This window comes from Perognathus longimembris, chromosome 9 (genome assembly GCF_023159225.1).
Source record: "Perognathus longimembris pacificus isolate PPM17 chromosome 9, ASM2315922v1, whole genome shotgun sequence".
NCBI classification, from domain to species: domain Eukaryota; kingdom Metazoa; phylum Chordata; class Mammalia; order Rodentia; family Heteromyidae; genus Perognathus; species Perognathus longimembris.
The window spans coordinates 73,298,450-73,324,349 of NC_063169.1; the positions used below are offsets into that span (position 1 = coordinate 73,298,450).

General features: G+C 44.4%; 1 protein-coding gene and 1 long non-coding RNA gene across 15 annotated transcripts in view; one reads left to right on the forward strand and one right to left on the reverse strand.

The window, feature by feature from the left end:
- Fam120b (family with sequence similarity 120B) overlaps window positions 1–25,249 on the forward strand; it is a 57,084-nt gene extending 31,835 nt beyond the window's left edge. For 5 of the 14 annotated variants that reach the window (XM_048354472.1, XM_048354471.1, XM_048354470.1 and 2 more), the window contains 5 exons: window positions 1,097–1,189; window positions 4,384–4,590; window positions 5,637–5,745; window positions 9,570–9,656; window positions 16,608–17,153. In XM_048354472.1, the coding sequence (XP_048210429.1) occupies window positions 1,097–1,189; window positions 4,384–4,590; window positions 5,637–5,745; window positions 9,570–9,656; window positions 16,608–16,648 (537 nt within the window). In that variant the 3' untranslated portion in view covers window positions 16,649–17,153. Of the gene's footprint in view, window positions 1–1,096; window positions 1,190–4,383; window positions 4,591–5,636; window positions 5,746–9,569; window positions 9,657–16,607; window positions 17,154–23,142; window positions 23,162–24,841 lie in introns of those variants that run through there. The other 9 variants (XM_048354482.1, XM_048354475.1, XM_048354476.1 and 6 more) reach the window with 9 other exon arrangements.
- LOC125357507 lies at window positions 2,925–20,582 on the reverse strand. Its single transcript, XR_007212174.1, has 3 exons — window positions 20,570–20,582; window positions 4,709–4,714; window positions 2,925–3,466 (listed from the first exon to the last, which is right to left on the reverse strand). It is a non-coding gene; the product is annotated as an uncharacterized LOC125357507 (long non-coding RNA).
- Window positions 25,250–25,900: the final 651 nt, after the last annotated feature.

The window sequence follows — 25,900 nt, forward strand, 5'->3', positions numbered from 1 at the left end:
AATGGAATTGCTTGGCATGTTCTGTAATGCTTCTAGCTTGGTGACAAATGTGGTGTCTAAGTGAGGACAGTGGCAGCTTCAGGAGTATGCAAAGCAAGAAGGGACATAAGTCCAGTGTCTCTTCTCTTTGGGCTTCATCTTATAACTTATTTCTTCATTTTTTCTCTGTTTTCTTGTTCCTATTCCATGATTTATTATTATTTTTTTTTTTTGGCCAGTCCTGGGCCTTGGACTCAGGGCCTGAGCACTGTCCCTGGCTTCTTCCCGCTCAAGGCTAGCACTCTGCCACTCGAGCCACAGCGCCGCTTCTGGCCGTTTTCTGTATATGTGGTGCTGGGGAATTGAACCTAGGGCCTCGTGTATCCGAGGCAGGCACTCTTGCCACTAGGCTATATCCCCAGCCCCCTATTCCATGATTTTTAGACCTTTGATTCCACAAGGATAATGTTAACCCTGCTTTTGTTTATACTGAGAGCTGAGGACAAAAGTTCCATCCAGGGTTGTTCAAAGGTGGATGTGCCCTCAGTCCTAATCACCCTCACCCAGACTATTTTGGGTGTTCTTTGTCTCTAGAAATTACTGGATTGTGCACTCTGTACAAGTTGTGCCCAAAGGGATAACTTGTATTGCACTGAGGAGAGCTGTGTGTTTTTGTACATGTACCTATATATTCTTTTTTTTTTTTTTGGGGGGGGGTCGGTTATGGGGCTTGAATTCTGAGCCTGGGCACTGACCCTGAGCTCTTCAGCTCAATGCTAGTGCTCTGCCACTTGAGCCACAGTGCCACTTCTGGTTTTCTGGTGGTTAATTAGAGATAAGAGTCTCAGGGACTTTCCTGCCCAGGCTGGCTTTGAACCGCAATCCTCAGATCTATCTCAGCCTACTGAGTAGCTAGGATTACAGGCATGAACCTTTCTACATGTGTTTTCCTGTGTATGCACTTGCATGTGTTTCTTTGTGTGCATCTGTCCACATGTACATACACTATCTGTGGCTGTGTAGGTACCCATGTTTAATAACAGATCATCTTACAAGAAATGTTGGATTTTTTTTTCCCAGAAGACTAATGCTAGTCTATCTCCTTTTTTTTTTTCAGGTAGACACACTTTGTCTGGAGGATTTGCATGCATTTATTGCTCAGGCCTTGTGCCTCCAAGGAAAATCAACTGCCCAGCTTGCAAATTTACAGGTACATATATAATCAGTGAATTGTCAGAATCCTGGAGATAACTGTACTGGCATAAAGAGTCAGTGTTTCCTACATTCTTTCTCCACTATAATTGGTATTTCACAGGAGCATTGGGAAGACCTCATGGATGTCCCCACAGGGCAGAGATTTGTCTTCATCTCTTAAGTAGCTCTTGGCACTGGATCACATGCTGACAACTGCTGCTTCCCTGCTGGTCCTTAGGAATTCAAGTGCATCTTGATACTGCTCTGATGGTATAACAGTTTGAAGAGAATAGCTTATTGATAAGAACTCTCCATCAGCCTCCCTGATGTCAGAAACACAGCACCTTCTCTGGTGCTACCAGTTTAGCCCTGGCTCATCCCCTCCACCTACTGTGTGTGTAGGATAGCAGGGTGAGCTGCCCTTCCTGTGTCTTCACCTAGTCCCTGTCATTTGTTTTTCTGGTATCAGAGTTTGAATCAGAGCCTTGCATTTCCTTGGCTTGCTTGCACCACTAGCACTCTACCACTTGAGCCATATCACTTGAGTATATCCAAGAGAAGTTAGGCTGGCTGTAGAAAACTGTACCCTTTTCCTGGTTGTCTCTGTATAATTCTGAATGCAAGTCATGTGTTTACTGGTCTGGATGTAGCTATCACTATGAACTTCACCTGCCAGGATATTCCTGAAGGACAGACCTGCTTATATACTTCAGATAGGTCACAGGATCCCTAATATATAATGGCTATGGCCTGTGTGGAAGTACACACATAGATGGATTTGAGTTAGAATTACTTTCTTGTAAGTAAAGTAAATGCAACAATAGATTGAGTTATATATATATGTAACATAAAATCTCTCTTTCAAAGCTCTAAGGGTGTAGGATAGACTCTTATGCCCAGACCATTGAAAACATGCTTGCTAAGGCAAACTGTAGTGACCTCACAAATCTGTGTCTTAGGAGTGTTCCTCTGGCCATCCCCATGTGTCACTCAGTTCCTCACTCTGTCCCTGTGATGGCCCTAGAGCCAAGAGTGCTGGTTCAGGACTCCTTGTGCATCTAGCATCTTCTAACTAGAGAAAACCACATCCTATCTACAGAGCTGTAAAAGGAGGAAAGAGCTACTTCACTCATCCTCATTTCTTTTTTTTTTTTTTTTGGCCAGTCCTGGGCCTTGGACTCAGGGCCTGAGCACTGTCCCTGGCTTCTTCCCGCTCAAGGCTACCACTCTGCCACTTAAGCCACAGCGCCACTTCTGGCCGTTTTCTGTATATGTGGTGCTGGGGAATCGAACCTAGGGCCTCGTGTATCCGAGGCAGGCACTCTTGCCACTAGGCTATACCCCAGCCCACTCATCCTCATTTCTTTGTAGGTCTCTGATGTTAGCTTAGAGTAAGTCTGTAACTCTGTTAAATGTGAACACTGGCTGTGTTACTCATCATTGAACTAGATGAGTACACATCACACACCTTGGTGGGATAAGAGCTGGTATCTGATTCCAGAGGTTTCTCTTGCACCTGCCCTGGGCCCAGTGTGTGTGGTGACTTCAACTCACCATTGCCCTCTTCTAAGAAAAGCCTATGAAAACTCCTGTACTTTCTTTGCCCTTCCATTCTTTTAATTTTGTTCTAAGTAAATCATGACTGCCAACAGCCCATGAAGCAAGCCTTTCATAGCATATATATATTCCACAATTGTTAGACATTTACTCTGAGGCCTATGGCATATTAAGACTTGGTTTTTACAGTTTCTCTAGTCCTATCCTGTACCAGAGGACCCTAACTCCATTGCATTTCCACAGGGCCAGCTCAGTTTTTCCCATGTTTTATTCCTGAAATATCTTAAATCCTATTTTCCAAAACAAATGCTTTTATTTATTAATTCCATTTATTGAACTGGAGAAGCCAAAGGTCATGACTTTTAGCAACAGTGAGTACTCAGTGCTAGCTAGTGGAGACTTGGATCTGGCCAGTGCTTCAACATACTACCCAGCATCTAGGGTGCTCCCTGATTTCCTTGTGCCCTCAGACTTTACTGTCTCTCTTTGTAATAGAACTTCATTTAAATTTAATCATTTAATCTATTTGATGAGTAATTTATGAATTGGATTTTGTTACCCAGCTTTTCTCAAACTGTCCTCACACAGTTGGGCACAGCAGTTCCTTGACAGATATCAAGGAGAGGCACCATCTATTCTCTGAAACTTGCATTATACTTAGAAAAGTGAAGCACAGAGCAGAGGTGCCTGAGGAGCATGTAAACACATTCTGGGACTTAAGCATTTTGCATATATGCTTCAAGGACAGTAAGAATCTTGAATATCAAGGTGGATTTGACAAGGGAAAGAAATAATTCATGTTGCTGTGGCATTCTTGATTTGTAAAATTAGTACCCATCAACCTTTTGAGTTATATATGCTATTTTATTTTGAAATCATACTTATTTAAAATAAGGTTTTTAACTGGGTGCTTCACACCTATAATTGTAGCTACTCTGGAGGCTGAAAGCCAGCCCCCCCCCAGGAAAGTCCATGAGACTTGTATTTCCAACCAGCAAAAAGCCAAAAGTAGAGATATGACTCAAGTGGTAAGGCACCAGTCTTGAGCCAAAAAATAGGGACAGCTCCTAGGTCCTAAGTTCAAGCCTCAGTGTCACACATACACACACATAAATGAGGTTTTTAATAATACACAATTGCATTAACTGATTGTGGTTTTCAGAAACATAGCTTATTCCTATCTAAAGTGATGCCCCAGATGTTCTCCCTCTCCCGTTGCTTTAAAGCAAGTTTTCTAGAGTAGCAAGCCCAGCAATAAATAATGTCCATCTTCCTCACAGGCCACAGTTCTGCTTCAGGACAGTGGACATTTCTCTCTGGAGCTGAGACATATAGGACTACTGAGTGACAAGTCTGTATGAGAAACAGGCCAGAGCAAACATCTGCAGCTCATATGGGTGGGTAGCGAACAAGATGGGCTCACAGATGGCATTCCCTTCATACTCTTTGAGTGGAGCTCATTTGCAAGGCCTCTTGAAATCAATAGAACTTATGAGATCTGGTATGCTGTCCAGTGCTAAATAAGCAAGCGTCTTTTCTGAGGAGTAAGCATTGCAGTGTTGAGATTCCCTCAGGCATTTCCTGTACACAGTTGATTTCTGTTGAAGCTCTGTTTGTTTTGATTTCTGTGTGTTTTGATTTCTCTCTTTGCAGCTAGATTACATCAGTCCCAGAGCTGTACAGCTTGGATCCCTCTTTATCCGTGGCCTCACCACCCTGGTGCTGGTCAACAGTGCATGTGGCTTTCCCTGGACAATGAGTGAGTTCTTGCCTTGGAACGTGTTTGATGGCAAGCTTTTTCATCTGAAGTACTTACAGTCTGAAAAGGGATATTCTGTGGAGGTTCTTTTGGAACAAAATGTGAGTTGGGTTTTTTTGTTGTTTTTGTTTTATATGCATTAAACAACAATAAATTTGAAACCAGCAGCTAGTCATTAGGAAGATGATAGGTCCCCTATTCTAATGGCTTAAGAAAAACAAACTACTCCCTAGAAATATCCTCATTACCCTAAGCTTCAGAACTTCATATAACTAGCATGATGACTGAACTTAAATTTCCACAACTTCTTTCCTATTGGGGTTCAGTTGTTCCAAATACCAGAAACCTGCACTTGGTAGCATCAGTACCCAGTACCAGTTCAGAGCCTTGTAGCATGTGCACTCCCTCAAAGGGGCCTTCTGGACACCAGTAAAATACTTACAAATACTTCTGAAGGCTCTCTATGTCCAAGGGGACATTGGCTGCAACTCCAGTTTCTTGGTACGATTACTACATGATTCCTGGAAGATTTCCAAATAAGGCCTCACGCCAAGCTCATTTGGAATGTTTTACTACCCACAGTGTTTGTTACAAAGGCAATGTAATCACGAGAGCATACTGGTTTGTTAGATGCAATGCTACATGCTTTCACACCAAAGGGAAAACATTTGATGATGTGTTGCCATTACCATTTCTCACCAAAATTCAAGGACTGTAAGTGTTCAGACCTTAGAGGTAGCCTGTCATGAACAGGCAACAAAAGCCCCTGTGTGCTTTAGGAGAAGAACTTATAAACAAGAGGAAACCTGTTCTTCAGCAGCAGTAGAAGGAGTACAGCCACGGCGTCACAGCCATCAGTCACTTCTTCTCTGTGTACCTCAAGGTATTTCAGGCCAGCACCTTAACTTTGATGCTGTATTTCTGAGGTTCTCATAAGAGGGAACCATCTTCTAGGATGCTGTGGTCACATTGAAGGACTACATCTATCCTCCTAGGTGCAGCGTAGGTAGCCACACTAGTTGGGTGTCATTAGGGAATGGTCCCCCTGTGGATTGTGTCCCTTGCCCCATGTTGGACCTGGCTCTGCATGGTCCAGCCCCTTCAAAGAACACTCAGCTGACTCTCATTGCATCTGATGTATCTACAGAGATCTTGGCTCACCAGATTCCAAAACCTGAAAGCAGTGATCTGCAAAGTTTGTGGAAAGGAGAACCGACGCATTGTGGGCAAATCACACTGGACCTCTCACCACACAGGTGGGCAAGGATTTAGGCAGTCCACTTGTCACATACTGTCCTAGGACCCATCTTGTGTCAAGAGTAGACCCATGGGGCTGGGGATATGGCCTAGTGGCAAGAGCGCTTGCCTCATATACATGAGGCCCTGGGTTCGATTCCCCAGCACCACATATACAGAAAATGGCCAGAAGTGGCGCTGTGGCTCAAGCGGCAGAGTGCTAGCCTTGAGCAAAAAGAAGCCAGGGACAGTGCTCAGGTCCTGAGTCCAAGCCCCAGGACTGGCCAAAAAAAAAAAAGAAAAAAGAAAAGAAGAGTAGACCCAGTTGCTTCCTGTAGTCTTATTAAAAGAAATAGTTCTTAATGGGAGGCAGAGATAGGAGGATTTCAGTTCAAGCCCAGCCTAGGCAAAGAGCTGAGTCTGGAGCTTGTGGTTCATACCTGTAATACCAGTTCCTTGAGAGTCTGAGATTGTTTGGATTACAGTTCAAAGCCATCTTAGGTTCATAACTTTGCAATACACATTCTCAATGAACTGGACACAGTGGCCTGGGCCTGTTACTCTAGTTGTTGAGGGGCCTAACATGGGTCAGTTGCACCCAAGCATATATCTTGAGTAGGAAGTGAGACCCTTCCTCAAAAATTACCAGCAGAAAATAGAGCTAGAGATGTGGTTAGAGTGCCTGCCTCGCAAACACAAGAACCAAAGTTCAAATCCCAATACTGGGAGTGGGGGAAGCTGGGCCTGATGGCAGATGCGTCTATGGACCTACCCTGGAAGCAGAGGCAAGAGGATTGCATGCAGTCCAAAACAGACAGGCAAAAAGTAAAAGACCCTATCCAAAAAGTAAAGCAAAAAGGACCAAGGATAGGAGATCACTCGCCTAAGTACCTGTGCTACAAAATAAATAGATGAACAACAGCCAGAGCTTTCCACCACAGGCCAACTGTACACTTACTGTGTTACCTGTTCAGAGTTCTTCAGCTATTTCCATTTTCCATTATTCAGTGTGCATTGTTCACTTACAATAGAGAATCCTAAACAGTACACACAATTATAGATTGAAATGTAATTCAACTATAGATAAATATTACCATCTTGTTTCCTCAAATGCTTTCATCACTCCCCTATTCACCAGCAGTGATTAGGGTCTGTTAGGTAGTATCTTGACAGCACTTGTAAAGTAGTACATTTTATAAAACAAATTTGAAGCCAGGCACTGGTGGTTCATGCCTGTAATCTTAGCTACTCAGGAGACAGATCTGAGGATCATGGTTCAAAGCTAGCCTGGCTAAATTTAGTCCATGAGACTCTGATTTCCAGTTAATCACCAGAAAAGCAGAAGTAGCACAGTGGCTCCAAGTGGTAGCACACTGGCCTTGAGCTAAAGAGCTCAGGGACACCTGAGTTCAAGTCCCACAACTGAAAAAAAAGATAGAAATGAAAAAGTATCTCATTTGATAGCTTCATCTTGTACATCTGGATTTCTGTTGTTGTTAATGAGTCTTTTCTTTATGGTCCCAGGGCTTGAGCTCAGAGCATCACACTTGTAAGCTGGCAGTCTAGTACTTGAGCCCCTTCAACTATTTTTGCTCAGGTTGTTTTTGAGATAGGGTGTTGCTTTTTGCTCACACCAGCTGGACCTCCTCTTTATGTTTCCCATAATAACTGAGTTTTACACCACCATTGCCCTGGATGTTTTCATTTGTATGAGGTCTTGTGAATTCTTTTGCCCAGGCTTGCTTCAGTCATGTTCTACCTGATCTCTGCTACCAATGCCAAGTTGTTAATGAGGATTTAAAATTCATTTTTTATTTCCTCCTTTGATTGATACCTATTCCCTTTTTGCATTAATTATTTCTGAGATTATTTGTGCTCTGGCCAGGTTAAACCATAGTCCTTCCATGTATGTATGAACCACCATGCCTAGCTGTTGGTTGAGATGGGGTCTCACTGAGCTTTTGCTTGTGTTGATAATGAACAACAGTATTTCTTGATTTCCACTTCCCAAGTAACTAGGATTGGGGGTATGAGCCACGGTGCCAGCCTGTAGCACCTCATTATTACTTTTTTTAATGGAACAAGAGAACTCACTTCAAACTTCTGCCCATCAGGCTATCTTCAGAAGCTTTGTCAGCCTTGCAGATTTCATCTTAGAGGCTGTGTGTGGCATGATCAGCAATCTACCTCTGGGTGCCCAGTCCTATCACACTTTGTCCGTGGACAATAATGGGATGGATTACCAAAAGGAAGGCATCTCTTCTGCAGTGTCCAAGTCTTGTCTGCCACCAACTCCAGATAGAATTTGAGACCTGAAAGCAAAAATTTTGCAAAATTGCAATGAAACTCTACCACATTCTTTCTTTTTTCCTGTTTCCTGTTGTTAGAAGCCTGAGACTCAGAGCGTACTCCCGACTTAAGTTTCCTAATTGAAATTGCTAGAGAATAGGACAAGTGGCAAGGGACTTGCCCATGGCTGCATGAGGCAGCTTTGACATGACCATTATCACAGGAGCTTGCCGGCCTAGACTCCTTTCTGGTCATGTTGTCTAATGCAGTTGGCTTCCCTGTAAGTTTGCATCTAGAGCCAGTAGCTGTGTAGTCACAGCTACTCAGAGTGTAAGGCCAGCTGTAACTCTGTGCATGTAAAAACCTCCATCATTGGACATGCTTCATATCATTGCTGGAAATGGGTGCTTACTATAGGTGCTAGACAAGTGAGGGGGCTGCTGGTTCTTTGAGGATTTGTTTGGGAGGAATTTAATTTTTTGAGTTCCACATATATTTTAGATATGAGGCCTTTGTCTTGTATGGCAGTAATGATCTTCTCCCAATCTGTGGGCTTTCTGTTTAACTTGCAAGCTATGTCCTTTGCCGTGCAGAAGCTCTGCAGTTTGATATAATCCCATTTGTCCAACCTTTCTTTGATTTGTTGTGTTTCTGGGCTTTTACTAAGAAAGTTTTGTCCTGTGTCTTTCGACCCTCTTTATGGGGTACTGTCAAATATTTTTTTAGTACATACTTAGGCCTTCTTGTGGAGATAGATGGCACACGTTATCAGTCATGGGTTTAGAAATTTGTGGAAACTTTAAAGTATAACAAGTATGTGTTGGTTGGGCACTGGTGGCTCAAGCCTATAATCCTAGCTACTTAGGAGGCTAAAATCTGAGATCATGGTTCAAAGCCAGCTGATGCAGGAAAAGCCATTAGACTCTTATTTCTAAGTAACCACCAGAAAACAAAGTGGAGTTGTGGCTCAAAGTGATAGAGCGATAGCCTTGAACAAAATGAGCTTGGGGACATCACCAGGCCTTGAGTTCAAGGCCCCCAACCAGCACCACAAAAAATGTATTAATGAGTTTGTGAGCAATAGAGAAATGCTCACTAAGTCATAGAATGTACTACAGAGGTAAACATCCACTTGGATGAATGGGATGAAGGGACCAGAAGTGTGCTCGTCTCTCCTCTGTTAGTAGAAGCAGCTTCTGGACCCATTGCCCCTAGAAGCAGGTCTGAGTGGACTCTTGAGATCCCATTTAGAAGACACATGATGACCAGTTCTTCTCTGGGCTCCTGTTTCTCCATACCTACCCTGGACAAATGCCAGAACCTCTCATTTGGCTTTTAGTGCAGATTGGCTGCTTTTGCACTCGCTCTCTCGCTTGCTTTCTCTTTCTCTCTCTTTTTCTCTCTCTCTCTCTCTGCTCTCTCCCACCCCTCTCCTGAGCTCTAGCTCTCACTCTACATGTCTAAGAGTTCTTCCTGGCCCTCATGAACAGAACTGCTGTTAAGCTTGGAATAAGACGTGTACTATCATGCTAATACTTGAACCATGTTCCCACAGGGAGATGGGGGAGACAGGGCTCCAGTTCCCACAGAACAAGCCCCACATACAGCCATTCCAGACAAGGACAGCCATGGAGAGACCAAGGTTTGTGCAAGAGGCCACCATGCTGGCTTCCAACTTCCCTTTTTTTTCTGAAAATTCATTTTCTTTGTTGCAGAAAAGGTTATATATTTATGATTGAGGACGCATAAATGCCTGGTATTACCCAATTCCTTAGTGAAATAGAAGCAAATGATTTCCATACTTGCTAGTGGTCTGTCTTTCCTTGCCATTTTTTAAAAATAAATCCAGCTGTTCAGAATTCAAGCTTTGTAATTTATTCAGTGAAAGGCTCTTATAAAAGGTGCATTTAGATAGTTCATCTTATGATGAAAAAAAAGCACAAATAGGAGTATTTTAGTATCTTGACTTCTTATACATGTAATACAGATGTTGTTTTTTATTGGCTGTATTGTGCTGAATTTGGTACAAAGTAATTTGCACTTAAATACAGAGCATTTAAAATCAAATTCCTTATAGTTTTGAGGCCAAACTAGATAGATTTTATGTTACCTAGATTTATCCATTCATACAAACACCTTTTAAATGTGTGGTAGTTTTTACTTTTGCAGTCTCTAAATATTTTTTTGCCAGTCCTGGGTCTTGGGACTGAGGGCCTGGGCACTGCCCCTGAGCTGCTTTTTACTCAAGGCTAGCACTCTGCCTCTTGAGCCACAATGCCACTTCTGGCTTTTTCTGTTTGTGTGGTGCTGAGGAATCAAACCTGGGGCTTCATGCATGCTAGGCAAGTACTCTACCACTAAGCCACCTTCCCAGCCCCTGCAGTCTCTAAAATTCTGATAGAGCTGTTACTCAGATTATTATCCAACACAGCAACTCTTCAACAGTTGGCATGTTTAGGCCTTTCCTCTCTGAGAATAGCTGCAGCGGGCCATCACTGTGACTGCTGAGGAGAGATGTGTCAGAATATCCTCTTGACCCCTTGAGTCTGCAGGTTTAGCAGATGTCAGAGCCCAGCATATAGTTCAGTACACACCAGAATTTCTGATGTTTGTCTTAAATGCCCTCTTTAGTTCCATCAGTATAGATTTACATTGGCTTTGGATTTCCTTGAGCTAGCTGAACCTGTAGATATCCCAGCTGGACATTTTACAACAGGCCTTTTTCTGAGTCTTTCTAAGAAAGCACATGGGAGTATGGAGGCTCCTACCTCCATTACCAGCTAACTGGCCTGCTCCTGCAATGTAATTTGCTTGGTACCCCAGCATGTTGAAATTGCTTTTAACTCAGGAGATGTTATCATTCATTGGACTAAACTCCAGAAGAGGGAGACCAGAAGGACAGTTGAAGAAGGCATATAGCATGATAAGGCTTTGGGATGCCTGAGGTGTCCTGAGTGTACTGAGGTTCAGCACAGCTCTTACCCATGGCCTGCTAGGTAGAGCAGTCATGTGCTGCTTAGCAAAATGTGTTGCTCTTGCTTCTCTCTTTTATAATTTTTATTGTGTTGTAAAGATTATGTTCATAGGGGTTACAGTTACATAAGTCAGGTAAAGAGTACATGTATTCTTAGACAATGTCACCCAATTCCCTACTCTCTCCCAGTTTTTCCCTCCCATTTCAACCCACAAGTTATATTGTTCATTTTCAACATAGTATCCATTGAGTACCATTGCTGCATTTGTTCACTCCTTGTCCCTCTATTGCTGTGCCTAGCCTTACACTCCAAGACACATACAAACACAGAACAAAAAGAAAAGAAAACAGAAGCAGCAAGCAAGAAAGAAAAGAGTATCCTCCTTTGGTCTAACTCTGTGTGACTGCCTAGAGACCTGTATAATTTATTGTATCCAAGGTAATTTAGACCTAGCTTCCACATGAGAGAAAACGTACATCTTGTCTCTCTCTGAGCTCACCTACTTCACTTAACATGATTTGTTTCTATCCATTTCCCTGCAACTGACATAATATTATTCTTTCTCATGGTTGTATAAAATTCTGTTGTGTATAGATACCACAGTTTTTGTATCCACTCATCTATTGTAAAGCATCTAGGCTGCTTTCCACAAGTTGGCTATTGTGAATAGTGCAGCAGTGAACTTGGATATGTGAGTGTCTTTATGGTATTGCTTCTCTGTCTTAAAGGATGACAGGCCTCTACGTGAATTAGAGTGAGTGATACCAAGAGAAACAAGGGGTCCAGACAAGCACCCCTCCTGACCCCTGATTAAAGGATCTCAGAAGGTCTCTGTGGCCGGTGGTGGAGGTAGAAGCAGCTGGAGATGCGTAAAGGAGGCTCTAAAGCAGAAGCAATGGCCAACAGGAGGCCCATACTTGGGAGCTGAATTCACAGAGATGCCAGAATGATGGCAGGAGAGGGGCAAGAGTTCATGGTGACCAGGAGCCCCCAGAAGTGCTAGAAGCTTTTAGGTCTTTCATGTAAATCTTACCATGATACAGAACCTGGCTTGCTGCAATACAGACAAGTGCTTGGCTTGGAACAGTCACTTGGGGTAGGATGGGATTGCAGCCTAGCCATCTGCACATCCCACTGTGGACAATAATGAAAGTTAGGACTGTGACCTGATGCTTTTGGCTTCTAGATAAGGAACTAGTTACAAGTGGGGAAGAGCTGTCAGCTCCTCCTTGAGGTGACTGGTATACACAGGACTTGGAGGAATCTCTAATGCAGAAGCCATTCTTATTCCTCCTACTGAACAGGAAGGTCAGTTCTCTCATAGTCTTTCTTTACCCTTTTACTGTGTGAATCAGTATTGCCTTCTTTTCCCCTCTATCCAGAATTTGAGCCCAGGTTACAACTGTCAGTATAGTGGAGAAGAGGCAGAGGGAATGAACACACATCCCTTGCTGGAGGATAGAATTGATCTAGTACTCATTCAGCCAGAGGAGAGAGCTGACCTGTGCTGAAGTGATTGAGTCTGTGCAAAAAGATATTATCTCAGTTTGTTCTCATATCTCTCATCCTCTTGGTCAGTACCAACAGGCTCTGAAGCTCTGTAGCTGTATGATTTTTTTTTTTTTGGTCCATCCTTTGCATAGTGGATGAGCAAATAGTGAACCACAGCACCTAATGGTGAGTAAGAAAGATGAGCCAATGCTACTCAAGTTGTTGCCCTCAAGCCAGGCCTGCTCATATCAGGAACTGCAGTTTGCAAGATGCTGAGAGCTGTAGCTGCCTGGCCTTTTCCATCTTGTCTAGGTGCTACCACTGTGCAGCTTTTTACAAGCATTCCTGGGTCTAGCACCTACCTGAAGCTCATAGCTGTACCCAAAATGCTTTGTATAGTATGCTAATTTTGATGCATTTCTAAATATTTATGTGGACTTGTTTTAAAAGGAATTCAATCTATTGCATGAACTGTGGTTACTTGTTTTGGGTTTTTGTTTATTATTTTACAGCATGGGAAAATGTCACAATTACTGGCACAATTCTCTTCCTTAGTGCTATGGCAGAGATTACAGGGACCTGTTTAAATTAGGTGAGGAGAGCCCTCCCCCTTGGATTAATAGGAAACAAAGAATTGGTTTCTTTGAATTCTGTTAGCAGAAAACATTGACAGTAGCCAGAAATTTTTCCTCACTGAGATGAAAATGAAGATATGACTCTCCCAGGGACAGAAAGAAGGTAGATACCCTCTGCCCAGGTCCCTGCCAGAGAGGAACCTGTTCCTCAACACTCCTTGAGGTAGTCTGCACACCTGTTGTAGTCTCTAGCTGAGTCCCCATTGGTCCTGACAGCAGCCCAGTGCTGTTAGGATTATGTGTCAGATGGATACAGAATTGGGCAGTGGAACTCTGGACTGGTAAGAGGATGGTGATGGCCTCTGCTGCACCTGGGTCTATCCCTGGGAGGGAGTTAGCCATGCAGTGGGCCACTCAGAAGAATGAGACAGGAGACTGAGAATACAGGTTATGAAGAACTAGAAGCCTTGGCCCCAGTCAGGTTTTAAGAAGGAGAGTGCTGGGGCTGGGGATATAGCCTAGTGGCAAGAGTGCCTGCCTCGGATACACGAGGCCCTAGGTTCGATTCCCCAGCACCACATATACAGAAAAAAATGGCCAGAAGCGGCGCTGTGGCTCAAGTGGCAGAGTGCTAGCCTTGAGCGGGAAGAAGCCAGGGACAGTGCTCAGGCCCTGAGTCCAAGGCCCAGGACTGGCCAAAAAAAAAAAAAAAAAAAAGAAGGAGAGTGCTGGGTTCCAAAAAGTACAATTTTTTGGAAGTGACCCTCTCCAAAGTGTCAGGCTCCAAGAGTGCTTTTCCTACCCCTTTCTGCTTATAACAGAATTGTAGACATAGGGCTGGGAATATGGCCTAGTGGCAAGAGCACTTGCCTCCTACACATGAAGCTCTGGGTTCGATTCCCCGGTACCACATATATGGAAAACGGCCAGAAGGGGCGCTGTGGCTCAGGTGGCAGAGTGCTAGCCTTGAGCGGGAAGAAGCCAGGGAAGGTGCTCAGGCCCTGAGTCCAAGGCCCAGGACTGGCCAACCCAAAAAAAAAAAAATGTAGACATAATGAAGTCTGAGTGCCTTTGGCTCCCATCTGTAATCCTAAATACTCAGGAGGCTGAGATCTGAGGATCACAGTTCAGCAACAGCAACAAACATAATAAAGGTCTTCACTCTGCTTGAAATCTTTCCTCCTCTAGGACTTTCTTCAGCTGTGAGTCCCTAGCACTCTGCACAATCCCAGGTTGCAACCCTTTGTTTTGGGCTGCAGTCCAGTTGCTAAACATCACTGCCCCCTTACAAGGACTCAGACACTCACTGACAAAAGTCTGGGTGACTGTGGGTTTTCTGACTGGTAATCCTACATTGCTTTACTTTCACATGCATATTCCTTTCTTTTTAATGCATATTCCTTTGAGTGTTGGATAATACTTGAGCTGGTCTAGGGGGCCATGGTAGAGACTGATGTCTTGGCCCTTATTAGACTCCACAGATGACACTGAGCTTTCTGTTGTATGCCCAAGTGTCCTACTCTGAATTCAATGAATGCATACTTCCATAGTATTTTATTTTAATTTACATATATATATTGAAAGTAGTACACATTTTATTTCAATTTATATATGTAAATAAAAATAACTAGAAACAACATACTGTTCTTCCTTACCCAGAAAGGAATAAATGATGAGGTTGTGAGCAGCACATCATAAACATGCAGGCACCGGGATATACAGAGACCTAGACATTGAGAAGACTTTCACTCTCACGCTTCTGATCCATTTCACAGAGCTTCCACTGAGTGGGACATTTCCTTCAGGCTAGGAAGTAAGCATATGATGTAAGCCCTAAAAGTAGTCTGCCATGCAGAACTTCAGGATGCACTGTACTTTCTAAGTGGCTGCCTATAAGGCCAAAGAAGCATACTTGCCTCTTCTGTGCCAGTCACTTGAAAACAGGAACAGCTCTTTTGGCCACGATAGCTAGAACCTAAATACCATTTAGAAGCTGTACCTGAATGAGATCTAGGTCTTTATTGGAGACCCCTGCTTTGTTGGGGTGGATCATAAGCTCAGAATTGTCCTGAATAATGTGAGTTTGGGACTCCAGGGTCCTGACATTAAAGGCCAACCTTAGCTGGCAAGTGCTAGGTTGGATCTAGGTTGAACCATTAGAAATTGGCTCTTTTCATGCTATTGTGTCATAAGGACTGGATTTCTCTCCTTGCCTTCCATGGTGCACAGGCGTGCTGCTGTGCTACAAGTCTCTCTGAAGGTGAGTGTTCTGTGTAAAGGGTCTGTTGCACATGCTTGGTCTTTAGATGTTGTGAGAGTCAGGAGCAGTGAAGTGTTCCCAGGTCACACAGTTAACTTTTATCAGTGAAGTGCCGTGATCGAATTCTGGACTACCACATTTTTTTTTTTTGCTGGATTTTACCTGTTCTTTATATTTCTTGGAGAATAAAGCAGTCTCAGTAGAAAGCTACCTCTATTTTAGAAGCAGAAGCAACCAGGAAAATTCTTCATATTAGAAGAAAAGTCAGTGCCTCATAATGCATGTGTCCGGTTAATGTCATAAGTGTTAAGTTTCCTTCCAGAATCTAAACCTGGCTTGGCAGATGTGGGGTTGGTGGGGAGTCAGGGACCCAGGGCCAGAGGCAGGAGTAGCTGCACTTCTGAGGTGATCAACATCAAAGCTTGGGGCCCAGCTAACCTGTGAACAAATGGGAACCAGAGAAGGCTTTAACCTCTCCTTTGCTGCCCTCAGCACAGCTGGTGAGCTGTTAAATTCCACAGTCATTCCCCTGTGATTCTTCACTTTAGTTCCTTCTCATGGTAATTCTAGGGAAACTTGTCCTCTACCAGACTACAAGGGTGGGAAGGAAGAGATAACAAAGGTGGTGAAAATCATGCTACTCAAGAAGCCTTTTTTTTTTTTTTAACTGTCAGCCTTCACACTTTGGGGTCATCAAGCAGGGCATGTTAAGGTCATGCTTCCATATATGCCTGAGGGAAACCAAAAAACTAAAGGTTTAAAGTAGAAAATTGTCATTTTTAAGACAGGTGTGGAAAAACAATGACCTTTTCACTAGGGGTTGTTTTGCTCTAGGTCTCTTAACATCCCTATCTGTCAGAAAGGCAAGAAGTGGCCAGCCACAGTGTGGGGGAGAAAGGGGGGCCCCAGGCCTAGCCTTGGAAAAACCACAGGAGGCGCCATAGAAAGCTCCCCTCCCGAGCCATCTGCATATGAATTTCCATCTCCAAAGTCATTAGCAGAAATAAATGTCTAGATAATATGCATATGGTTGGAACTGGTGTTAAGATGAATGCTTTCTGACAGTTTTCTTCCACTAAAATCACTACTTCCTAATTAATTGCTTCCACTTTAATGGAATAATTATAGAACAAAATTTTAATGACAGGTGGCCACAACTGAAAAAGAAAGAAGTTCTGTTCTCCAAATACAAGTCAGCATACTATTCATGCATATTTAGGAATGTGCAGCTTTTTTGTTTGAGTATTTGGAGAGATGTCATTCTCATTTTGGGTTTTGTGTGTTTCTTACAGGAAGCAAACCTTACGAGCATGACCATTGGAGAAGGTACTAGGCCTCATCCAGGTAAGCTCCTCCCTCGCCTGCATCTTTGGAAGAATTGGTGAAAGCTCTGCCTTCATAGCTGAATCTTCTACACTGAGTTCTGGGAGTTTGCAGAGTTTACTTGGTGCTTTCTTTGCTGGGATAGCCACCTTTAGTGCAAGACATCGTTGCTTCCTCTAGAAAGAATACAGAGAGAAGAAGAAGGCGGTCAGCTTTGAGATTTCCTCTGACCATGTCCTCCTGCAGAGCAGTCCTCAAGAGAGATGCTTTCCCAGCCTCATCCACAGAGACAGAGCAACTGGGACCAGACACACTTGAAAAAGAAGGAAAAATGCTCTTTTCGTTATTTAAAAAAAAAAAAGCATTTGATGAGTTATTTTCACAGACTATGCTTGATTCCATGCCCCAAAGCAGTGGTTGCTATAGGATCATGTATGCTATCTCTGTCTTTGCTTCCAGTACATAATACATTGTTGATGTTTTTCTTTAAAAAAATAAATTGGAATTTAACTGTACCTTGCCTTTTAAAAAATTAGTACTGAATTATAAGGATATTTTCCTAATTAGCCTTTGAAAACCTGGTGTCTAATAACCTTATAATATTTCTCAAATTGTTTTCTCTATAGAAATGATAACCAAAAGTTAAGTTTCACAGTTGGAAGCATGGCTGGGGCAATAGAGCACCAGCCAGTGAGTGAAAGCATCATACCCAGTTTGAGTCCCAGTCTCAGACAAAAACAAACAGGAAAAAAAAGCATAACTTTCTAACTATTTCTTCTCTGGGTCCTTAGAAGTTTTTGAACCGAAAAAGAAATAGCTACTGGTTCTTACCTTCCTGGTGAGAGAGATGGTTCTGCCTAGAGGCAGAAAAACCCTTTTCATTTTATCATTCCAGGCTCTAGTTAAAGCAGTTTTCATGTCTTAGGTTCTCTGTACAATCAGAAAGGAAGCTATAGGGAGCATGTTAAGAGAAAACAGGAATTGAGGGGCTGGGGATATAGCCTAGTGGCAAGAGTGCCTGCCTCGGATACACGAGGCCCTAGGTTCGATTCCCCAGCACCACATATACAGAAAAACGGCCAGAAGCGGCGCTGTGGCTCAAGTGGCAGAGTGCTAGCCTTGAGCGGGAAGAAGCCAGGGACAGGCCCTGAGTCCAAGGCCCAGGACTGGCCAAAAAAAAAAAAGAGAAAACAGGAATTGAGCTGGTAAGAAACCTAATTTAGGATGCTACTAATGAATGGCACAGTTGTTGTTCTTTATGAGCAATGAAGAACTTTCATGTTTAATGGAAAAGAATAGTCCTGTTTATGGGAGAATGTTCATATAATCCAAGAATTGGAGCTTTAATCCTCAGATCTATAGTGAGCCGTATCTATGGGTACTGATCCTAGAAAGCATACTAGGTTAGATTTACAAGGTCTTCCTTAAACCTTGAACTCAACACTTTTCTCCATCAAGGGACACAAGTGTTGATCCTACAGACCTTTGGGACAGAGATCTGCTCAAAACTGGAACACACCCAGCTCACACAGTAATCTGCTTCCGTAGACACTCCTGCAGTAGGATAGGATACAGGGAGGTTTCCTGAATCTCCAGAGGTCAGATGGTTCTGGTTTCAGGTCACAGTAAGTATTGAATTCATGATGCCTGTAAATTAAATGGCCCAGTCAAGGACAGAAACAGAATGATGTCTAATAGGCCATGTCTACTAAGTATGAATTGGGCTCAGGGACCAGCAAACATTGCAGAAATTATCCTGGGGAGCAACTGTGTGTTTTCTTCTGGCTTTATCTTAGCCCTGGTGCTGAGCCATATACCCTACCCTCTACCCACCCTAGTCTTAGCCAGGCCCTCCGAGTGACCACTGGAAGGCCTGGGTCTTTCATGAGCTGGCCGGTTGGTGGCTGGTGGTAATCTAGGGTACTGGGCTTAGCAAAGCACAGTATTGGAGAGCTCTATGACAATTGCTGTATGTCTAAGACACCTTGAGGACATGCTATGGTGGAAAGCAATATTTGAAACCTCTCTCTTTACCATTTGGAGGGTCAACTGAAATTCAAAGACTGTCTGAGCTCCCAAAGACAAGGTGTCACACTAGCCTGTGACCAGCCAGAGGGAGTCCTCACATTGAACTCCTTGCCTTTCCTCCTAGGACCTGGGCTCTGCCCACTAGCACCCATGAAAATGTTTGCTAGAGCCATTTAATTCTCTCTTGATCCCACTATCATCAAAGTTTCTGCTATAAAAAGCCCCAGAAACCAGAGGCCTGACAGACAGCTAAGGCAGCTGCTGCTAAGGAGGGGTCCTGGCGGTTCCTGGTGGCTGCTAATGTGGCCCTCTGGTTAAGTAGGACTGAAACTGCACTGGAGTGTTAGTAATCACGTGGCAGCCCCCATCGTGCTGTTGAGCTGCTAATGTTGCCCTCTGGTTAAGTAGGACTGAAACTGTACTGGAGTGTTAGTAATCACGTGGCAGCCCCCATCATGCTGTTGAGCCGAGGCTAATCTCAGTATACTCCCAACAATGTATCCCCCAATGAGAAGGGAGAGAAGGAAATGTCAGGTTATGTCCTGGGCCCACCTCCCACCCACCCTCCATCTGCGCCTGTGTCAGAGCTCACAGGAACATATGCCGCCTGTTGCTCACTGACCATCTGTTCACAGTGCTGTGAAGTGTGCCTGTTGCTATGGAGACAGGGCCCTTGATTGGCGGCTGCACCACAAACATTTGCTGCTCAGGTTCCTTCCACTTTTATCTGTGCTCTGGAATGGAGCTGGGGATGCATGGGGGAGGGCCTGTTAGGGAAGGGGGGACTTGGAGGGAGGAGTAGTCTGGGAGGCAGGTTGAGAGGCTTGTCTGAGAACTAGCTAGGACCTCCCCTCCACCCACTGCCTCTATCCCTTTTCAGAGCCAACACAGCTGGGATTGGAGCTGATGGATCTGAGGAGGCGGAGGCTGCCTCTGCCCACTAGCCTGCTGGGCCTGGCTCCAGAATGGGCCTTTCCAAGCCCAAAGGCTGAGGCTTGAACTCTCAGCATTAGTTTCCAGTACAGGCCCCACCCCATGGTTAGACATCTGTCCGCCCCCAGTGCTGCTGGAACTGGTGTGAGTGGAACAAGCAGGCTGTTATTAACCTAGTCCTGGGAAACAGTCCTCTGTTGGGGGAAGGGGAAGGCTAGGGTGCTGTACAGCCTTGGAGGAGTTTTGATCTTTGGCCTGGGCACAGAAGCTTGGCAGCCAGTTCCTATCCTAGCAGACTGCCTCCTTACCACTGGTGCCAACTCAAGCATGGATAGAGACTTCTGCACCAGAACAAGGTCAGACTGAGCTCTTTTTCCTCTTTGCAGACTTAGGAAATAAGTGACACATAGTCCCTATTCTGTTGCATCACAGTCTGTTAGCAACGCAGGCAGGCCTTCCTTGCTTGTGCTCATGCTCAGTAGTAGCTCTGCTTCCAGGACTGGGATGAGCAAATGTGCACAGTCTGAAAGTGAACACATGTAGCAAAATGTGCAGGACACAAGTGTGGCAGAGGTGATGTGACCATAGGCCCACTTTGGTGTTTGACACTCCCTATCCCCAGGAGGAAAAGCCCCAGGTGGACCTGTTGTAATAGCTACAGCCAACAGGCTGGGACCAGGCCCCAGAGTGAGATACTTAGGGCTTTCTAAAACCTTCTTGGCACAGAGTACTGCCAGAAGTGAAGTGAAGTGACAGGGCCTATCTGGCTTCCACATGCTCATAGGGAACCAGCATCCTTGAAAGGTTTAGTTTGGGACAAAGAAACTGCATCTTAGAATGAAGCCATCTCATTGCAACCCAAATTCATCATACTTTCAAAGACCTCCAAAAATGCCTTGCCCAAAATAAAGACTTGGGCCTTAGGCTTAGTCTCTTTGCTGGTAGATGGTCACAGAACCCAAGATCCGACTAAATCTCCTAGAAAAGCCCCTGTGACATTACAAAGTGTCCACCCCTTAGGGACCCGGGTCTTACCCACCATGTCATCTCGTTTGCTCGAGCTCAACAAGGGCTTTCACAGGAATGGATGCTGGCCCTTGCCCTCTCTCGTCCCTTTCCTGGGTCTTCAGAGGCTAGACAATCCCTTTTGACCTCAGCACACCCTGCACATCCTCAGGACCCTCCTCAGGACTGTGCTTCTGTCTGGTTCCTGGCCAAGACTGTAACCCTTTTTCTATATGCTGCGAAGCTCCTTAAAAACAGGACCTTTCCTGTGTACTTTCCTGTGTCATTCATCATTTGAGCATAAATAACATTATTTAAATATAATTAAAATATGGCCTTTAAACAACTTCCAAATTAATTAACAGACATGTATTGGACACCAATTGGATAGAAGTAGCAAATCAACTTGGAATTTTTACCAGAATCCCTATTCTTAATTACAACTAAAATTAAAGTTTATTTCATGTTTCTTTTATACTTTAATTTCAACAGATCCTCAATTCCAATTTTACTTGGACAAAGAGTGGGTATTTCCATTGTTCCCAACATAAAAATAGAAGGAACAATTCAAATTTCCATATAAAGGCAGCACAGCAATACAACCACAGTGAAAAACAAAAACTACCACCAATCTAATATCTTAATAGAAATGTAAAAACCCTAAATGAGATTTTTAGCAAGCAGCATCCCTCAACATATTGAGTTTAGAACCCTAAGGGTAAAATGGGACTAACTTAATGCTACTATTAAAAGAACTACCACTTAATAGAGAAAATAAAAACAAATGATGGGTAAATGCCATCATATACATGGATATCATCTGGTCTACCCTTCCTCTTTCATAACTCACCTTCAAATGTTATTCTTTGAGCGCCAGGCACATGCTTCATACTGAGGAGCCGTGTGAATGTGTATAGAGCTTCTCATCATGTCTCTGCCTTTCTGATTTAGACTCCCAGGGATGAAAGACTGGGCTGGTTATGTACAGGAGCAAGCATAGGACCATGAAACTTACAGAACCTTCTGCAGCTTATTGAGCTATGTGCATGACCTCAGCCTTGAATCATGGCAGTCTTACTCCCTTCTGATCATGGAACACTCTTGGGTGGTCTCAGGGAAATAGAGATGAGGGAACTTGGAGAAAAGAAGTGCTTGGAGGACCTCCCGTTCTTGCTTCCAGGCGCTTTGCCAATTGAAGCCTTTGGGTATATTGGACATCATTCCCTAAGGCCATGCCCAAATGTTGTGTATACAGGTCCTCAGCTCTGCCAGAAAGTAATGGTGCCAGGTTCTAGGTGGTGGAGGAGGGTTTTTAAGTAGATAACTATTTTTTTTATTTAGTCATATTATTTTTAATATATTTTCATTCTCTTTAAGTACTTTTACAAATGAGTTGCCATTTAACAAAGCAGTTCATGAAAACAATGTATCTCAACCAATGCCTCCCCTTTCAATGTTCTCCTCCATTCCTTTCGATTTGGAGGAGGGTTTTGAGCCTCAAGGACCTGGTATGAGCCAAAGACTGGTAGAACTTGGCAGGTGGATTGACCTGTTGTTCACGTGGCCTCAGAGTCTTATGAGACTAGCCTCCTGGAGCCCACCAGCTTTGTGCACATGGGCAGCTGGCTGTGAGTTTCAGGTCTTTCTGTGCCTTTTGCCCCTCTAGAACAGCTGTGCAGAAGTTATACTTCTTTCTGTCAAGAGTGCTTCTCATGGTTTTTAGACTCAGGAGGTTGTAACCTGGAGAGAAGCAGTGCCCAGGAGATGGGATCAATATGGTGAAGAGCAGCCATCTGAAGCATATGCTGCTTCTACAGTCTGATAGAGAAGCAAGGGAGAGTGTTGGCTGTATTTCAAGACTGCATGTTGGGGCCCTTGGACCCCTTGGGGGCACTGAGAGGTTGCTGCCCACGCTGGGAGAAGCATGACTTGGTCAATTATGAGCCTGTGGAACACCAGCAGCTGGGACTGGTGCAGGGTAGAAGACCTGTGGTCCTTTCTGGTATCACCTGCAGTCAGTCAGCACAAGTCACTACTGTGAAATACGCCTGAGTCTCTGAGGCTTAGTTAAAGGGAGGGAGTTAAAGACACCTGCCTTCTTCATACAATATTGGAGTAAGTACAAAGACCCCAGGGGTCATCTTGGGCCTGGCAGCCTGGCAGTTCTTGAAGCTTTCTTTATGGGACAGGGTTTGTCCCTTTGAAGAGTTGGGCTAGAGGTTTGGAGGATGCTATGGTGACCCTGGCCTGCTATTCCACTGTGAGAGTCAGGAGCACATCTGGCAGCAAGCACTGAGGCAGATGCTTAACAAGCACCCAAAATGCTTAAGAGGTTGATGCAGAATCCTTCACAAAGGAGGCCCTTGCCCATCATCCCTAGTGTCTAGGCCATGTGGAGCCCTATAACCAGAAAGGAAGTGCAAAGCCACATGACTACTTGAATTTATTTATACTTTCACTTAGATGGGGTACCTCACTGGTTCCATCTCCTTAAGACCCAGTGCTCTCTCTAGTCTGATCTTGTCTCTCTCCTTACAGGGTCACTATCCTAGCTCCTGCTGTGATTCCAAAGCCCGTCAGCTCAGCCCCAGATTCACACTTCTGGTGGGGAGATTGTGGGGTCCCTATACAGTTTTCACTGAGTCCCAGCCTTGCCAGCTCTCAACAAGACATACAAGTTTACTAGTAGTATCTCCAAGTCTGTAACTCATGTGATTTAACCTTAGAATCGTGATTAACTCCTTGCATCACCCCTGGGAACCACATGCTCCCCAGCATGCACTCCATAAAAGGGTTCCCAGTATGACGAACTTCCATCTACCTGGGAAACCCCACTTGAAAGGAGGACCTCCTGTAGTTCACAACCCACAGGTTGATTCCAGGCAGGGTTCTGTTCAGAGGCTCAGAATTGAAACCTGAGATTCAGAACCACATTGGTAGGTACATGGAAACCTCCATTTCAGCAGAACAGTGGATGAGGCCCTGACCTGTGGGCACTTCCTGGGCACTTCCTGCTGTTGCCTAGCATCTTCTCTCTCTCCAAAGCTGGACATAAGTTTCTTGCATATTCTCACAAACTTGATGAGCTACTCCTGTCTGAAAAGAAACCAAGGTTTAACAAAGGAAATACCACATGTTTTTCTGGAAAATCTGTAGCATGCAGAGTCCTGTTGCAGAACACCAGGGTTTGTGTGATGGCTGAAGTTTTCATCCTGAGTACACTGATTGGTGGGATGGAGAGCAGGGCTTTGATTAACTACAAGTGCGGATGGCTCTCACTGTCTAGAGCTGGTGGCCTGAAGGCAGCAGATGCATCTGAGCAACCAAACCAGGCCAGGCTCAGAGGCTGCTTCCTGCTGGCCCAAGCCACAGCTGCCTCTGAGGCCAGCATTCATTATGATGCAGCCAATACTGGAAAGCCAGTGTCCATTTGCTCAGCCCAGTTTTAGTTTTTCCCCCAGAGATCAATATTCCAGCTTGACTGTGATTATGATTTTTAAAAATATTTCTGGACTAAATGAAACTGCTGCTGCTCAGTAGTTGTCTTTGGCATACACACTTAGAAAATGCACTATGTGAAGGCAAATGGTCCAGCATACAGCTGGGGACAAGGATGACAGACGGCCTTGACTGGATGAGTGTCTTGACTGGATGAGTGTCAGAGCTGCTGCATACTCTGAGAGTATCCCTTTGCCCATTCAAACCTTCCCATCCTCCCCTCCTCTTTGCAAATATCAGAGCTGCCTATCTCTACTAACTTGGACCTGGCAAATCATCTGCCTTGCTGATACCCTTTTTCAAGTTGACATTCCTCTTGACAACTTCAAAAATCTGTGCTCTGCCTGGTGCTGGTAGCTCACACCTGTGATCCTACCTACTTTGCATTGCAGTTTGAAGCTATCCTGGGAAGGAAATTCTATGTAACTCTTATCTCCAACTAAACACCATAAAGCTGGAATTACAGCTGTGGCTTAAGTGGTAGAGCATTAGCGTAGAGCCAAAAAGGATCAGGGAGAGCACCCAGGCCCTGTATTCAAGCCCTAAGACCAGCATGCACACACACACACACACACACACACACACACACACACACACACACACACACAGCCAAACTGCAGGAGTAAAAAGTTTTTACATAAAAAGCACATATCAGAGCATGCAGAGTTCTGGCCCTGTGGAAGAGGGTTGGTGGGTTTCCTTTGAAAGGTAAGTATCAAGGACCTGTTTTTACTTCCAGGGGTCAGATTCCTGCTCCTCCTTTTTGTGAACAGAGGATTTAATGATGCCCTCAGCACTTGGCTGAGAAATGGAGCTGCTCCACCTCCTTCCCCTCTCCTCGCAAATGGCCCTGAAGAGGGTTGAAGATCAAAGTACCAGCCCTGCTTGCCACCACTCCAGGAAGGAATTCACACCTGCTTGGGAGTGGGGAGGTCCAGGTGTGGATGACCCGCATTATGGATAAACTACACGGTTTACTTTCAAAAGGTAGCCTGCAGTTCCCATCAAGAAGTAGCAAGATGAAAGGGAGAGCCCATTCCCATCATGGGGAGGTGATTTTCTAAGGCTACCTACCACTAATCCTTTCTGCTGGCTGAGCTCCTGTGTCAGAGAAGCAAACGGCCCTGGGGTGCATCTTACCATGGCAGTCACAGCCTTAGCGGAGAGGTGGACATAGTGGGAAGGATGGCTAAGGGTGACCTGCACATAGAAAGCCTGATTAAAGTAGCTGGATTAGCAAGTATGGGTTTTCCCTGAACTTCCCTTACATTGTTTTTATAGCTTGTATAAGTGCTCCTTCACGTTTGGTACAAATGACTTGTTTGACATAGCAGTTCTTGTACTTGAGTTATTCTTATTGGGTACATTACCTGACACTCTTCAGATGTCATGTTCCTGATTATTTCTGCTAATTTTGGTAAGTATTTTTGCAATAATAATTCTGAGTAGCTGGGTCCTTGTCTTATCCCAGCTTCCATCTCTGAGCTATTTTTCATAGACAAGCAGATTTCAGGTAATTCCAGGCTACATGAGACCTGCAACCCACATCATATAAGAAATACCAAGTAAGAAACAACTGGAGTTTTATCTACATGAAATTATCTCAAGCTGGCTACCCTGTAATCCTAGCTACTCAGCAGGCTGAGCTCTGAGGATCACTGTTCAAAGCCAGCCTAGGGAGGAAAGTCCATGAAACTCTTATTTCCATTTAACCGCCAGAAGTGGCACTGTGGCTCAAGTGGTAGAACGCTAGCCTTGAGCTGAAGAGCTCAGGGACAGCACCCAGGCCCAGAGTTCA